This window comes from Gobio gobio (assembly GCF_949357685.1).
Source record: "Gobio gobio genome assembly, chromosome: 1".
Lineage (NCBI taxonomy): Eukaryota > Metazoa > Chordata > Actinopteri > Cypriniformes > Gobionidae > Gobio > Gobio gobio.
The window spans coordinates 65,605,531-65,623,030 of NC_137097.1; the positions used below are offsets into that span (position 1 = coordinate 65,605,531).

Below are 17,500 nucleotides of genomic sequence, written 5' to 3' on the forward strand. Positions count from 1 at the left end.
CGGGGCTAATTAACACCGAACACACTAAGCGCTCGTAAATCACACAAGCAATTTATCTTAACACACTCACCGATCGCTAGTGCCCTCTCCCTCTCTTACTCCTCGTCTCTCTCTCTTTCAACCCATTCAGCTCATTTTTCTTAGTATTGTTCCTGTCTTCCTGTCTTTTATCACCTCTGCTCTGAAGTTTCTGTTTTTTGGCCAACAGATCCTTGAGTCACAGAGTGCAGTCAAATATTTGACGAGAACAAAAACCTCACACATGCACACTTCTACACACACACACACACAAAACTTTGTACATTCCTAGATCTACTTTTATGGGCAATCTGTCCAAGTTAGATAAATGCTTTGAAACTCAAGAATTGCATTGCACAGAGAGTATGTAAGACATGCATGCAGTTCACTGTTCTCTATTGCTTTATGAACTCCACATGAAACCAAAAAGAGCTCATTGTTTGACTATAGAAAAAACCTCATCACCCACCATTTCTTCTTACATAACTAAAACAATCTGCAATGCATTTGCACTTTTGATAATGCTTTCCTAAGGTTTGCACTCTTGTAGTTTGCACTGCACATACATAATGTAATGTAACATTAAATAGAATTGAAAACACAAGTACACAAGTACACAAGTACACGACCACAAACACCTTTGGCTACACAAGCTCAGTTTCATGTGCCGTTATGTTCCAGATTACTACTATGTTATGAACAATAAGAGTGTATCATAAAAAGACCATTTGGATCGTAGTTATCATTACCTAACCTTAACCCTAAATTATCCTCCCTTTAGAGGATAAAAAATAAAGTAAATAATGTTTAGCTTAGCTTAAATGTAGCTTAGCTTTATTTATTTATTAGCTTTAATTCTTTTGAAGGCCCGCCAATGTCCAACACAATATTTAAAAACCCACCAATATAAGGTAAGCAGTTTCCTCCAGTATTTTTGCTGTAATTATGACAACGTTGCTTATTTTCCACAGTTTTTATTAATGGAAACTGTGTGTGTTGATATATTAACTGACGCAATTCATTTTGTGATTCCAGAAATGTAAAAAACTGTAGGTTAAAATATATATATATTTGAATATATCAAATAAATATTTTATATATATATATTATACACTGTGTATATATATGTATTATTTTATATTCATATATATTATTATTATTGAGGGGTGAAAAAAAAACCATTTTGATTGAATGTTTTTAGCATTTTACATTTAAAGTTATATTATTTAATGTATTAAAACATTTTAATAGTATTGTATTATTATTAATTATAATAATATGTAAATATAATGTAAAATAATAATAATATAAATGTAAATCATCCTTGGATATACAGGTGTGTGTCCAAAGGGCGCAAAATTAAAATTTTTGTTAAAAAAAATTGTCATTTTGTAAATTTTTTTGTAATTTAGTTGTGCTTTGTAATCTAGCGTTCATAATTCAATACTTTTTTGTACGTTTTTTATAAGTGTGTGTTTGCGTGTGGCCTGGTAAACCCTACGTTATGGGGACAAAATGTCCCCACAAAGATGGCAATATCCCAAATCCTTGTCCTTGTGGGGACATTTTTGGGTCCCCATGAGGAAAACATCTTATAAATCAGACTAAGTGATGTTTTTTGAAAATGTAAAAATGCAGAATGTTTCCTGTGATGGGTAGGTTTAGGGGTAGGGTTAGTGTAGGGGGATAAAATATACCGTTTATACAGTATAAAAACCATTATATCTATGGAAAGTCCCCATAAAAAACATGAAAACGCAACATGTGTGTGAGTGTGTGTGTTTGTGTGTGTAGGTTTAACTATGAGGTCCAAAATGTCTTCTAATAAAATGAAACCTGTTGAACACTACTAGTAACCCAAACATCACTAGTTAAAAAGGCTTTATTTGCACAGGTTTTGTATAGGTTTTTATGAGGGTTATGTTTAGGGCTAGGGGTCGGGTTAGGTGAAAATATCATAAACCTGATATAAAAACAACAGAAGTCCATGAGATGCCCTCTCTAATATAGTGTGTGATATCAAACTCATGCTCTTTCTATACTGTACCTTGCTGGATTACCGTTTCCCCAGCGATGTGAGTGACCGGGAACATGGCATCAAATATGTCACTGGGGGGAAAAAAAAGGAGATGCATTAGATTAATCTCTCAATCAATCAAAACACAAATAAAATACTCAATAGTTCAACAGTTATAACAGTGACATCTTCACAGCTAGGATAACAAGTGTCAAGTGCACGCTGTAGTCACAGAGATCAAACGCGACACGACCATATCAACACGACTGTATCACACCCTTCACCCAATGTCATATGGCCAGTTTTCACCATATCCACAGAAACGTGTTTTACAAAACTGTACAAAAGACAACAAACAGTAAATGCTCAATATCTGCTCTTCACGAGGCACACACCCTCAAATAAGAAACAAAACCACACACAATCGTGCCTGTGTGAAGGCAAAGTGTGTCGTAAGTGTTACAAGTTTATGACCCTGATAATGCACTTCCATTCTTTGTCTTTTTCGGCAGCCACTGGTGTGTCAGTCACTACATATGACCCCTGACTCTGTTCCCACAATACACCTCTCCCGTTACTGCTGCCGGCTGTAAGCAGTGTTTATTCACTGCTGTTGTGACAAAATGTCAAAACAGAACTAACAAAATGTAAAATGTGTACCTTGAATGAAATGTAAGTTGCTTTGGATAAAAGCGTCTGCCAAATGCATAAATGTAAATGTAAATGTTGTTGTGTTGTCAATGCCTCTGTAGATGTATTTATGTTAAGTTTACATGCTGAGTAAATATACTTGACATATCCTCAATAAGCTGCATGACTTGAGGAATCGTTCATGTCTGTAACACAAACAATGTGGGATGAGTTACTAACTGGTGTTAAATTAATAATTTGATACAATGCACTTATTGTGCATTGCACTTACATTTAAAAATACCTGCATGTAATTACATCAGTAATTAATTTCTGTACTTACATTTATAATTACACTGTTGACACTTCCCTTACATCTAACCCTACCCTTAAACTTACCCATCCCACCACACCTGTCCCTAACTTTACCCTTAAACTTACCCATCCCACCACACCTGTCCCTAACTTTACCCTTAAACTTACCCATCCCACCACACCTGTCCCTAACTTTACCCTTAAACCTACCCATCCCACCACACATGTCCCTAACTTTACCCTTAAACCTACCCATCCCACCACACCTGTCCCTAACTTTACCCTTAAACTTACCCATCCCACCACACCTATCCCTAACTTTACCCTTAAACTTACCCATCCCACCACACCTGTCCCTAACTTTACCCTTAAACTTACCCATCCCACCACACCTGTCCCTAACTTTACCCTTAAACTTACCCATCCCACCACACCTGTCCCTAACTTTACCCTTAAACTTACCCATCCCACCACACCTGTCCCTAACTTTACCCTTAAACTTACCCATCCCACCACACCTGTCCCTAACTTTACCCTTAAACTTACCCATCCCACCACACCTGTCCCTAACTTTACCCTTAAACTTACCCATCCCACCACACCTATCCCTAACTTTACCCTTAAACTTACCCATCCCACCACACATGTCCCTAACTTTACCCTTAAACCTACCCATCCCACCACACCTGTCCCTAACTTTACCCTTAAACTTACCCATCCCACCACACCTGTCCCTAACTTTACCCTTAAACTTACCCATCCCTCCACACCTGTCCCTAACTTTACCCTTAAACCTACCCATCCCTCCACACCTGTCCCTAACTTTACCCTTAAACCTACCCATCCCACCACACATGTCCCTAACTTTACCCTTAAACCTACCCATCCCACCACACATGTCCCTAACTTTACCCTTAAACTTACCCATACCACCACACCTGTCCCTAACTTTACCCTTAAACTTACCCATCCCACCACACCTGTCCCTAACTTTACCCTTAAACTTACCCATACCACCACACCTGTCCCTAACTTTACCCTTAAACTTGCCCATACCACCACACCTGTCCCTAACTTTACCCTTAAACTTACTCATACCACACCACCTGTCCCTAACTTTACCCTTAAACTTACCCATACCACCACACCGGTCCCTAACTTTACCCTTAAACTTACCCACACCTGTCCCTAACTTTACCCTTAAACTTACCCATACCACCACACCTGTCCCTAACTTTACCCTTAAACCTACCCATCCCTCCACACCTGTCCCTAACTTTACCCTTAAACCTACCCATCCCACCACACATGTCCCTAACTTTACCCTTAAACCTACCCATCCCACCACACATGTCCCTAACTTTACCCTTAAACTTACCCATACCACCACACCTGTCCCTAACTTTACCCTTAAACTTACCCATCCCACCACACCTGTCCCTAACTTTACCCTTAAACTTACCCACACCACCACACCTGTCCCTAACTTTACCCTTAAACTTACCCATACCACCACACCTGTCCCTAACTTTACCCTTAAACTTACCCATACCACCACACCTGTCCCTAACTTTACCCTTAAACTTACTCATACCACCACACCTGTACCTAACTTTACCCTTAAACTTACTCATACCACCACACCTGTCCCTAACTTTACCCTTAAACTTACCCATCCCACCACACCTGTCCCTAACTTTACCCTTAAACTTACCCACACCACCACACCTGTCCCTAACTTTACCCTTAAACTTACCCATACCACCACACCTGTCCCTAACTTTACCCTTAAACTTACCCATACCACCACACCTGTCCCTAACTTTACCCTTAAACTTACCCACACCACCACACCTGTCCCTAACTTTACCCTTAAACTTACCCACACCACCACACCTGTCCCTAACTTTACCCTTAAACTTGCCCATACCACCACACCTGTCCCTAACTTTACCCTTAAACTTACTCATACCACCACACCTGTCCCTAACTTTACCCTTAAACTTACCCATACCACCACACCGGTCCCTAACTTTACCCTTAAACTTACCCACACCTGTCCCTAACTTTACCCTTAAACTTACCCATACCACCACACCTGTCCCTAACTTTGCCCTTAAACTTACCCATACCACCACACCTGTCCCTAACTTTACCCTTAAACTTACCCATCCCACCACACCCGTCCCTAACTTTACCCTTAAACTTACCCATACCACCACACCTGTCCCTAACTTTACCCTTAAACTTGCCCATACCACCACAAATGTCCCTAACTTTACCCTTAAACTTACGCACACCACCACACCTGTCCCTAACTTTACCCTTAAACTTACCCATTCCACCACACCTGTCCCTAACTTTACCCTTAAACTTACCCACACCACCACACCTGTCCCTAACTTTACCCTTAAACTTACCCACACCACCACACATGTCCCTAACTTTACCCTTAAACTTACCCACACCACCACACCTGTCCCTAACTTTACCCTTAAACTTGCCCACACCACCACACCTGTCCCTAACTTTACCCTTAAACTTACCCACACCACCACACCTGTCCCTAACTATACCCTTAAACTTACCCATACCACCACACATGACCCTAACTTTACCCTTAAACTTACCCATACCACCACACCTGTCCCTAACTTTACCCTTAAACTTACCCATCCCACCACACCTGTCCCTAACTTTACCCTTAAACTTACCCACACCACCACACCTGTCCCTAACTTTACCCTTAAACTTACCCACACCACCACACCTGTCCCTAACTTTACCCTTAAACTTACCCACACCACCACACCTGTCCCTAACTTTACCCTTAAACTTACCCATACCACCACACCTGTCCCTAACTTTACCCTTAAACTTACCCATACCACCACACCTGTCCCTAACTTTACCCTTAAACTTACCCACACCACCACACCTGTCCCTAACTTTACCATTAAACTTACCCATACCACCACACCTGTCCCTAACTTTACCCTTAAACTTACCCACACCACCACACCTGTCCCTAACTTTGTACTTATATTTTAATGTAAGTATATAGTAGTTAAGGCCACCTAATATAAAGTGGGACCCTTTAAGTTTAAGTGTCTAATATTTATATTTTATTTCAGCTTTATTTCAAATATGATTTTAACATGCCAACAAATGGACACTTTTCACAGACTGTGATGGCGCGTTTTAACGGTAATCATATATATATATATATTTTATTTTTTTTTTTTTATTTTTTACAAAAAAACTAGATAACGCTGCTGTGAGGGTGCTTCTAATACCGCGGGTGTCGGAATAAATCTCTCATCCTTCTCTCTTCTGACTGCCATTATCCATCTCTCTCTATTTTTTACTCTTTTTGAAAGTTGTGAAAACACTATTGCAGAGTTTTTGAACAAATGGGAACACCAAAAATATATTTAATGTATTCTCTTATTCACCGCTATAGTTCACCCAGCTATGACGACTTTCGCTTCTGATAAACCCGGAAATGTAAAATGGGTCAATTGAACAAACCCCTAACCCATGTATTAGCAAACACCACTAATAATGCAACTAAAGCAAACATGTAGGAACAGCAAGCGGTTGTTAAAATGAGTTCCTTTGAGTTCATATTTGTGAATATAAAAGTAATTGCACTCATTGTACTTCAGAGGAAACAGCAATGCAATGATTAGAGGCAGTGAAGCTCATATTCCAGTTCTTGAGAGCAAATAATGGAGCATCTGGTAGGTGGTCTTCAGTCACAAGCACTTGGTTTTAGAAGTTTACTGAGTGTAAAGGATGTTTATTTAAAACGTTCCACCACGAGAGCTCTCATCAGTGGGGATTCCCCGGCACTCAAACCCATTCACAAGCCTGCGGCGTTACGAGACTTACGATTTCAGTGGGAGATGATGATGATAATGGCTCCCTGGAGAACTGAACTGCGGCTATTTCAGCGAGGTAAAGTGGTTAAAACAGTGCCGTGAGTAGCCATTAAATGAACCAGGATGGTTAAACTCAAAGTGTGATGTCATGGAGTATGATGTCAGATGGAGAAAAGATCAGTAGAGAAGTCTTGAGGTAAAGGGAGGGGAAAGGGATTGAGAAGGTGGCTGGTGATGAGCGGCGGTGAGATTGGTCTTGAATTTGAGAAAGGAGTGGGTGAGAAGTGTTTGAGAGGACTGCGAGTTTGGAGGAGGAAAGAACGCTCTTGTAGTTCAACTAGTTGCGCTTGCAATGACAAGGTCATAGGTTCAATTCTCCAAAAACAAACTACTGGTTCAAAAGTTTGGGGTCAACATCTTTCTTCTTTTGATCCTGAAATGGTCCACAATTTCCTATATTCTGAAGGATCATGTGACACTTGCTGTAAGACTGGAGTAATGATGCTGAAAATTCAGCTTTCCCATCACAGGAATAAATTATATCTTAAAATAAATTCAAATAGAAAACAGTTATTTCACATAGTAATACTATTTCACAAAATTAAATCTTACCCCAAACTTTTGAACAGTAATGTACATATCCAATATCTGGACATCTGATGTCTAAACATGTATAGCGATTGAATAATACTAATTAGATTGGGAGATTGGCGTAAACACAGATATCGAATATGAATCATGTCTTATGAAAAAAATGAATATGGTCAAAAAGATTGGATCTATGCATTAAACCTCCATAAGCAAGCAAACATTCAATAATCAATGCTTAACACTAAATATTCAACTATATTACTGATCAGATCATTTCAATTATCATAAAGTCATAATTAAGAGATCAAATGTTGAAAATATGATTTTAAATGTCCTCATTATTAGATAAAAAGTCAAAATTATGACTCAAAAATCTAAATTATGATTACAAGTCCTAATTATGAGATAAAAATCTGAAAGTTATGACCAAAACACACACTAAGACATTTAAGAATGACATTTAATTTAATTTTTTGATTCACACTTATAATAATAATAATAATAATAATATTTACATTATTGTTTTCATTTTGTGCAATATATTTTTTTTTACTGTTGAAATGCACACACAGGATTGTGGGAATATCATAGAAAGTATCATGTGTTTTGGATGCTGGTGTCCCCACAAGGTTTTTTTCAACCAGCAAGAGCACCAGGGTCAAAAAGACCGTTGACTATCTTCACAGCTGGTTCCACTGGATATACTGGCACTAATGTGCATAAACCAGTCTGGACCAACATAAGCTGGTGTTTTGAGCAGGGGAAGGAATTAAAAACTAGAGAGGTAGACAGCAACATGAGAGGGAACAGGGGTTTCGTCTGAACCTGTCTACAAACTTGTGGGAGGAGGAAAAGTTGGTGAGTTTGAGTAAGAGGGAGAAAAGACGTAATAAAACACATTGAGGGGTTTAGAAAGAGATTAGAGGGGAGTGGGACACATTGAAGAACGTGAGATGTGTCATTGTGGATGTTGAAGACACCGTGATGAGTAGAGCTTCTGGGAAAAGCCTAAATGAGTTGAGTATTCACAGTTCACATCCAAAAACCACAAACTGATAATGTGAGTGACGTACACTGCTGTCAATGAATCGCTTGAATACACTAGCCTTCAAAGGTTTGAGGTCAGTAACTGATTTTTTTAAAAGAAATTCATACTTTATTTCATACATTAAATTGATTAAAAAAAAAATGACAGTGAAGACATTTATAATGTTATTTCTATTTCAAGTAAATGCTGTTCTTTTGAACTTTCCCCAAACATATTCAGCAGCACAACAGTTTTCAAGTTTGATGATAATAAGAAATGTTTCCGATCCCAAAACGGTGGGACGGTAGTGAAGCTCAAGCCATGTTTTGGGGCGAAATATAAGACAGCTTATAAATCCAGTTTACAGCTTATTCTGGTCAATAACAGGACAAGACTGACCGAAGCTAGCAATCAAGTTTGTGTTGCTTTTACATGCCCTTTAGGGCCATTTCTATATCTTGTTGGAGATACATCATATGAAGGAAGACATGAGATGACATTGAGCGTCTGCACAGTGGTCTGTAAATGACTGTTTTCATGTGCATACGCGTGGCAACAAAATCTAATGAGGCTCCTAAATCATCACCCTTTCTTTTCTTCTTTAATTGATTCTCACACTTTCAAAGGCTAAGTGTTAAAAGCACCAACATTAGATCTCCTTTATTTGTCCACACAAGCCTGAGCCTGCCTTATACTCGTAAACGTCGAGAGGAAAACACAGCTGAACCCAGAGGAACAAACTCTTATACAGTTAGACTATAAATGATATCAATGTTAGTGTGTGCACTTTGCTTTAAGGCCGCTTTAACCCACTTACAAAGAGTCATGATACAGGTTATAAACAAAATGAAGGTGAGCAAATTATGACTAAAGGTTCTTTTTGTTTTTGGCAAACTCTCCCTTCAACACTTGAATGATGCAACTTTTCCTTAATCATCAGTGAAGTCACATCAGAGGAAGAGGAATGTCTGGTTTGGAGCATCTGATTTTGACACTCACACCCAGAACGTCTGCGTGCCCTCTGGGTGTTTATGTTTCATGTGCAAGTTGAAGCTGTTACACACTCGGTGTTAAAGGGTTAGTTCACCCAAAAATGAAAGTTCTGTCATCAATTACTCACCCTCATGCCGTTCCAAACCCATAAAACTTCCGTTCACCTTCGGAGCACAAATTAAGACATTTTTAATGAAATCTGAGAGATTTCTGTCCCTCCATTCACCAAAAACTCTATGTATGTTCACTGATCAATGTTATATGTGATTATACCAAGGTCTGCCTGAATACTCGATTCTAATTGGCTGGGAGGTGTGCAATAACACCGTTTAATGCACAGCAGGGCTATAGACTAACTTTTTTCACTAGGAGCACAGTGGCCCCCAATTGAAACTTTTAGGGGGACAACCAGAAAATTTAGGGGCGCACACCGTACATCAACATGCTAACCAAAACTAATTTCCACTGTATTACAAATAAATACTTTGATAATAGAGGGCTCCAGACTAACATTTGAGAGCAGTGGCACCAGCGCCACTACGTTCTACAGAAAATGTATCATAAGGTTAATTTAATCATAAAATTACTATTGTTTTGCATTGTTTTGTTAATAAGGTGCAGTTACTAATAATAGTGGATGTTTGTTTATTGGAAATTTAACAGTGAAGCGCTGATCTTGAATTGATATTCAGAAAAAAATTACTTTTATTATCAAAAGTAATGTGCAAAAAACTCATTTTTATAAGGACAATTTTAATATTCCACTCTTATTAAATGTACTAGGCCTATTGTTCTTCTAAAGTACTCATACTGAACTAAAAGGAACACTCTTTACTTGTTTTCTGTGTAATCCAGTCACAATTTGAAGAAAAGTTTTAGTTTTTCATGAGACTTTGTGACTTCCTACTTTTTTCCATATATTAAGAAATGTAAATAAGTCAAATAAGTGCTCCTATGCCACCACCTACTGGTTATAGTGTTTTTTTGTGTGTTTTTTTGCCATAAAGTGGCTAGCACCTTTAAACTTTTAGTTTTACAAATCATCACACTAAAAATAATATTAAAATTGGATAATATTTAGAGCTTTGAAGTGCTGGAAAAAGTGTGAAACACTTGAAAAGTGCATGAATTTCACTCTCAAAAGGTTGTACGAACCCTGAGATGAATAATGTAATAAAATCAAATCAAATAAAAAAACATTTGACTATTTCTTCCACAATACTGCAAGAATAACTGCACAATACTGTTACTACATTAAATCCATGGTGAATGTTTATGATTTGTGGGCTGAAACCCCTGAATGTTTCAAAATGTTTCTCCTGGTTTCAACGTCAGCTCTGTTTGAGCCGATATCTGTGGTTTATAACAGAGAATTCTGCACCAAACGCTTCCCACTAGGTGTCGCAGTAGCGATGTTATTAATACTGAGGTGAATTCAAATGCGATCTCACTGGATCTCCCAGCGCTGTTTAGTAACGGTGTCGTTTTTTTATGATAATATAATTTACTATTCAGATATGCATTCACATTACACAAGAGGGGTGAATAGTCGTCAGATTTCTTTACCCCTACCTAAATCTGACTCTATGAAGAGGACCATTTTTTATAGGTCAATTGTGTTTTGGAACAATCTTCCAGTTGGGGTTCGTGAAATCAAGGGAAAAACTGGTTTTAAAAAAAGACTAATGTGGCGTTCACACCAGACGCGATTCGCACGAATAATTTGCGCTAATCGCGCGAAGGTGGACGCGTCATTCACTGCACAACAGACGCGAATTCGCGTCATGGGCGGGGCTTCCGCCAGCAGCTCGTCTCGTTGAGAAATGGCTGACATGGGCTGTGTTTACATGTCTTTTTTTTGTTAAAATCTGCTGTTAATGTGTGACAAAACGTAGTTTTAAGACTTTTTCAGTCGATAATGTAGTTGTTTAAAGCTCAAATCTGTGGTTTATTTATATAAAGAGTGCTTATTTGAACATTTTATCTGGCATTTTCGGAGTTGTGAGCTCCAGCAGACAGCGGCGGTCAGCTCTCGTCAAAGCCGGCGAGGGCAACCTTTCCTCGGCCAGTCCTTCTGCCGTCTGCCGCTGGCTCTGATGTCTCTGTGGTGTGTCTCGAGCTATAATTCGTCTTGTAACGGCCGATCTTTGGTCTCATGGATCTATAATTTGTTCCCTGGCAAATCGTTTAGGCTGAGGGCAAAGATAAGTTTCATTACTTTATATTTTTAGGCTATAACTGTACGTTGCAGTTGTAACGTTAGCCTACTAGCACTGACTTTGAATGTTTGACTGCATTGTTTGCTTTATTTCATGTATAGCTTGTTATACATTACTTATACTTTTGTATTATTGATCATACATAAACTTGCATTTAACAAAAAGAGACTGGGTTGTGTTTCATGTCATTTAATGTTATCACAGTGATAATCATATTGTCTGAACCAGATATTAATATACAGATTTTCTCCTCATTGTTGTCACTACTAGAGCAAGCTCCTGATTGGTTAACGCGGCGCGAAATATCCGCCAAAGTTCCGATTTTTCAACTTGAGCGATTCACGCAATTCCCGCGAATCGCGCGTTCAAAACGCTCAATTCGCGTCCTTCGCGCCACCTCAATCGCGCGAATCGCGCCGCAGAATGCCATTTCGCGTCTCTGCATTGACTTAACATGTAAATCACTCGCGCGAATTGCGTCCGGTGTGAATAAGACTGTATTTGTTTTCAATATCATAATATTGTCTGGGTTGGTTGAGTGAGGTTGTATTATGTGCTATGTTGTTTTTCATTATTTTATTTTACATATGATATATTTGGAGTAATTGTGATTGTAATTATTGGGTTTTGTATGTATTGTTTGGACCCCAGGAAGACTAGCTGTCGTCTTGGCGTCAGCTAATGGGGATCCTTTTAAATAAACAAATAAATGTGCTAAGTCTATTCTCTGCTATATGCATCAACCTAAACGTACACTTTTCGCAATGTTGAAGTAGCTTATTTAAATCATTCAGATATTGCGTGCCCTTGCGATATGCATATTGCGATATGTACATTTGCGATATTTCGATAATTTCGATATATATTGCGCAGCCCTACAATAATCTGTTTAAAATGTGCCTTCACCTGATCAATTTTAAACATCCGGATGGTATAATCAAACATATCTTGTCGAGCGCTCTCAGAGTGGGCATTTATTTGTCATTTTAACAGATGGAAACGGAGCATAAAAGTGTACTTCAAAGATTTCTTATCCTGTTGCGCCCTCTATAGGCCATGATCAGCGACTAGACGTCAAGCTTAAAACGTCAAAGCATTAAAGCCGACTAGTCTGAATAACCCCTACCACATGCGAATGTGTTTATGAAGCGCTGACCTTGTTTCACAAGCGATGGCATCTGTGACAGAGAGAAAGGGACAAAGTCAGACTGATAAAGCGTCATTAACAACTTCTCTCGGGATTATCAGTGATTTGCCTGTATCAGTATCACTATCGGGAGGAGAAAAGCACACCCACTAACATAAACGTATATAAACGCACACACACATATGCTGCTCTTATCAATCATGAGGAGCGGACGTGTAGATCTGTTTATCCACACTGCAGAGGGTTGCTATGAGGCAGGGAAAACCCAGTTTAATTGGGTGTTTTTATGTGTAACATCGCAGCTGTTTTGGACACACTTTTTCCTTTGGGATCCATCTGTCTGTCTGAGCTCGGAGTATGCAGTCTATCTGTCTAGTCTATACGTCTGTCTATCTCCCTCTCCGTCTGTGTGTCTTCGGTGATGGATGGATTCAGACAGTGACACCCACACTGAATTCAAGCAAAGCTCGAATGATTGGCAGACTGTCAGAAGCGTCTCTTAAATGTCATTTAATCAGCCTCTTAAAAGCAGAATGAATGAATATTTATAGTGTTGATGATGAGGCAAGCATCAGTGTGAGAGGTTTAATGCAGCTCCACCTCATCCTGCACGAAACACAAAAAACACCTCACACATTGAGGAAAACCAGCTGAAGTGGACAGTGGGCTTTAAGGCAGGAAAAAGAAAGAATGCAGGAATGTTTGGGAGGGAGGAAAGACAGACAGCAGAACAACAGGAGGAAGCCAGAGGAAAATACAGACAGACTGAGATAGAGGGAAGGAGAAACAATGGTAATAATTGTCAGTTTAAGACAGTTGAATCCACTGTTAAGTTTGGGCATACAAAAGAAAAATCAACACGACACCAGTGAGATTAAAAGACTTATTCAAAGTCTCAATAGAAAACATTGTAGTATTTCACAATAGTAGCGTATTACTGTAGTTTTGATCAAATAAAACTATAGTCTTGGTGAGCATTACAGACGTCTTTCCAAAACATTTAAAAATCTTACTGACCCCAAACTTTTGAACAGTAGTTTCACTCACTGCATGTCAACAATTGCTTGATTTTTAGTATGATTGAACAATTTTATCTAAGACAATGTTGATGCTTGGTCAAACCTGCATTTATTCTCCTGAAATCAACATCTGAGCAATAATACGGTTTCCTTCCAGGTCAGTATGATATTGCGAAATGGAAAACTTAGATCCGTACTAAGAGTGTTTGTGTATCCTTACATATTTGGCACACATTATCAAGTTAAAAAGTTACAGATTATGACATTGTCCAAAAAAAGGTCCCGGAAACCCTAATGTCTCTCTCTCCACACATTTGTATTCTACGCCAATTACATGACTTTGATATAGCAGATTGGCAGTAGTATGAAGGAAACTTTTTCTTTCAAGTATACACTTCTGCCTTTTGGGGTTTGTCTCTTCTAGGGTTTGAACCTACAGCATTTTTATGGATCTTTAACCACTTAGAGGATTAGTTCACTTTTAAATAAACTTTTGCTGATAATTTACTCACCCCCCATGTCATCCAAGATGTCCATGTCTTTCTTTCAGCAGTCGAAAAGAAATGAAGGTTTTGGATGAAAACAGTCCAGGGTTTTTCTCCATATAATGGACTTCAGTGGGCTCCAAACGGTACACGGTCCAAATGACAGTTTCAGTGCAGCTTCAAAGGGCTTTAAACGATATCAGACGATGAACGGGGGTCTTATCTAACGAAACGATTAGTTTCTGCGAGAAACCGAGCAGTTTTTATGCTATTATTTTACCTCTTAACAGACGAATGCGATCGTCTCTGAGCTCCGCCATAACTTCCGGAGAGTGAGGTCAAATTAGATCGTGGTCATAGATGTATACGTAGATGCCTCATTAGCGACTGCATGGATCAGTAGAATGGGGAATCTACTATCGATATATCTATAACCACGATCGAATTTGACCTCACTCTCAGGAAGTTATGGCGGCGCTCAGAGACGATCGCGTTCGTCTGAATAGAGGTAAAATAATAGCATAAATACTGCTCTGTTTCTCGCAGAAACTGGTCGTTTTGCTAGATAAGACCCTTATTCATCGTCTGGTATCGTTTAAAGCCCTTTGAAGCTGCACTGAAACTGTCATTTGGACCTTGAACCGTTTGGGGCCCACTGAAGTCCATTATATGGAGAAAAACCCTGGACTGTTTTCATCCAAAACCTTCATTTCTTTTCGACTGCTGAAAGAAAGACATGGACATCTTGGATGACATGGGGGTGAGTAAATTATCAGCAAAAGTTTATTTAAAAGTGAACTAATCCTTTAACCTCTCACTTCCAATCAACCATTTTTCTTCCTTTGCTGGTTTAAGTACAAGAGTTTAGAAATAAAGAACTTTTCAGTGTGTGAATCTCACAAGAAATGTCCAGGTTTTCACCTCAAAACTAAAACAACAGTTCTTTCTTTCTTTTCTTTTCTTTTCTTTTTACATCATACTACTATTTTAGTTTTGATTAAAATGTGTTGGTTCTGGAAAAAAAGGATGATTGAGGGATAAATGTGCTGAATTGTTATAAAATTTCACAATAAATAAATCTTAAAGGCACTTAAAGATGTCAAATATGTGAAAAATTTGGTTTTCGAACATTCAAGCATGAAACCAATTCTAGTAGACTCCAAAATGAAGACATTGAATGCTTGAATGTTCAAAAAAACAAATTTTTCACATATTTGACATTGTTGCAGCACCTCTCTTCCCAGTCTGTCAGCAACGCTCTATTTAATTCCTATCTCTATGAAGCCCCTCCTTCCGAAAAGCACAATGTGCTCTGATTGGTCGGCTGGATAGTGTGTTGCGATTGGTCAACCACGTTGGCGTGTTTGGGAAATGTCACGCCCCTTACCATAACCGCAAGTTTAAACACAATGTTTGTAAAGGAAAATTGATGTGTTTGTTCTCAGAAGCAAACTCAAGACTAAAAATGGAGGTGGGAGTTCAGAAACAGTGTGTGCACTGACAAAGAAAGAAAACCTCCCTCTTAAGTGACTTTGTGCTTTGTAACCTTTTTCATTCTCAAACAGAAACATTACACACTAAAGAAAGTTTTAAAATGTAAAAAATCAAAAAAGGTCCTCTTTAAAATAGGCATATTTTTCCTCATTCAAAATGTAATTTCTTATTTTTTCTTGAGGTGAAATATGATCCAGAATTTCTTCGTGAAAGTCTCCCTTTTCAACCACAGAGAAAAAAAAAGGAAAGACGTAAAGTGTTGACAGGACAGAGGCTCCGTCTTTCTCACATGTCCAGATCACAAGGCTGACCGTCTCACTTACACACACACTCACACAGGAAATAAAAACAATATAAAAAAAATTCAAAAGCAAACTAAAGTGTCTGACATTTCACAGGAAGTGCTGCCTGTCTTGGGATCATTTGTTTCTCTATTTCCAGCAGAGGAAAAGGAGAGATGTGTTTGAAGAGGAAAGCTCAGCACAAATATCTCACCCCCTTTTGTCCAGTGTTAACGGGAAAGGCTGTTTACACTGCTCACAGGAGGAGACGAGAGGGAAAGAGGCCTAAAAGTGCTGGAACTGCACTAACTGGAACAAATTTAGAAAGGCAACAGCGGACAGATCCAGCTTCTGCTGATGTTTCTGCACACATTACATGGCATACAGACTGGCACGGGTTTTTTAATGGCAGATGCCAATCTCTAGAGAACAGAGAGGCTGATGACTGACTAAGTGCTGAATTACAGTTTATAAAACAATTTAATATTAGCAATATACGAAATTTGTAAATAAATACATACACTTTTTAAAATAAAAATACAAAATAAATGTATAGTGGATGTAAGTGTAATGTAAAAGTAAATAAATAAAAAATAAATAATTAACTGATTAATATATATATAAATTCATAAATATAAGTAAATAAATACAAATAAATAAGTAAATCACTAACTGACTAAATACATACATTTATAAATTAGGGCTGTCAAAAGATTAATCGCGATTAATCACATCCAAAATAAAAGTTTGTGTTTACATAATATATGTGTGTGTACTCTGTTAATTATTATTTATATATAAATACACACACAAGCATGTATATATTTAAGAAAAAAATATTATTTTTATATATAAAACATTTATATTTATTTATATTATAGATTATATAAATGTATATACAGTATATACATGCAAATATTTCTTAAATATATACATGAATGTGTGTGTATTTATATATAAATAATAATTAACAGAGTACACACACACATAAATTATGTAAACACAAACTTTTATTTTGGATGCGATTAATCTTTTGACAGCCCTATTATAAATAAACATAAATGTATAATATATATATAAAAAAGAAATTATTATTAAGAAATAAAAAACGATTAAGAAAAGAAATGATTAAGAAATAAAAAATAAGTGAACAAGTAAATAACTAACAAAATTAAATTAAATAAATGTTAATATAAATACATGCATGTATTTATCTACAAATAAGTATTAATTTACTTATTTATTTATAAATAATAATATACTAAAAATAAATAAATAAATGCAATATTTACCTGAAATTTATAAAAAAAAAAGTATTGGAATAAAAACATTTTATTTATTCTATTTAACATAATATTTTCTTTGAAATTCAAGCAAAAA

General features: G+C 37.6%; 1 protein-coding gene across 3 annotated transcripts in view; it reads right to left on the minus strand.

Moving 5' to 3' along the window:
* The window catches only part of prkar1b (protein kinase, cAMP-dependent, regulatory, type I, beta), a 91,626-nt gene that overhangs the window by 43,384 nt on the left and 30,742 nt on the right, over positions 1–17,500 (minus strand). For all 3 annotated transcript variants that reach the window (XM_079835172.1, XM_079835173.1, XM_079835174.1), the window contains one exon: positions 2,066–2,127. In XM_079835172.1, the coding sequence (XP_079691298.1) occupies positions 2,066–2,127 (62 nt within the window). The remainder of the gene's footprint in view (positions 1–2,065; positions 2,128–17,500) is intronic.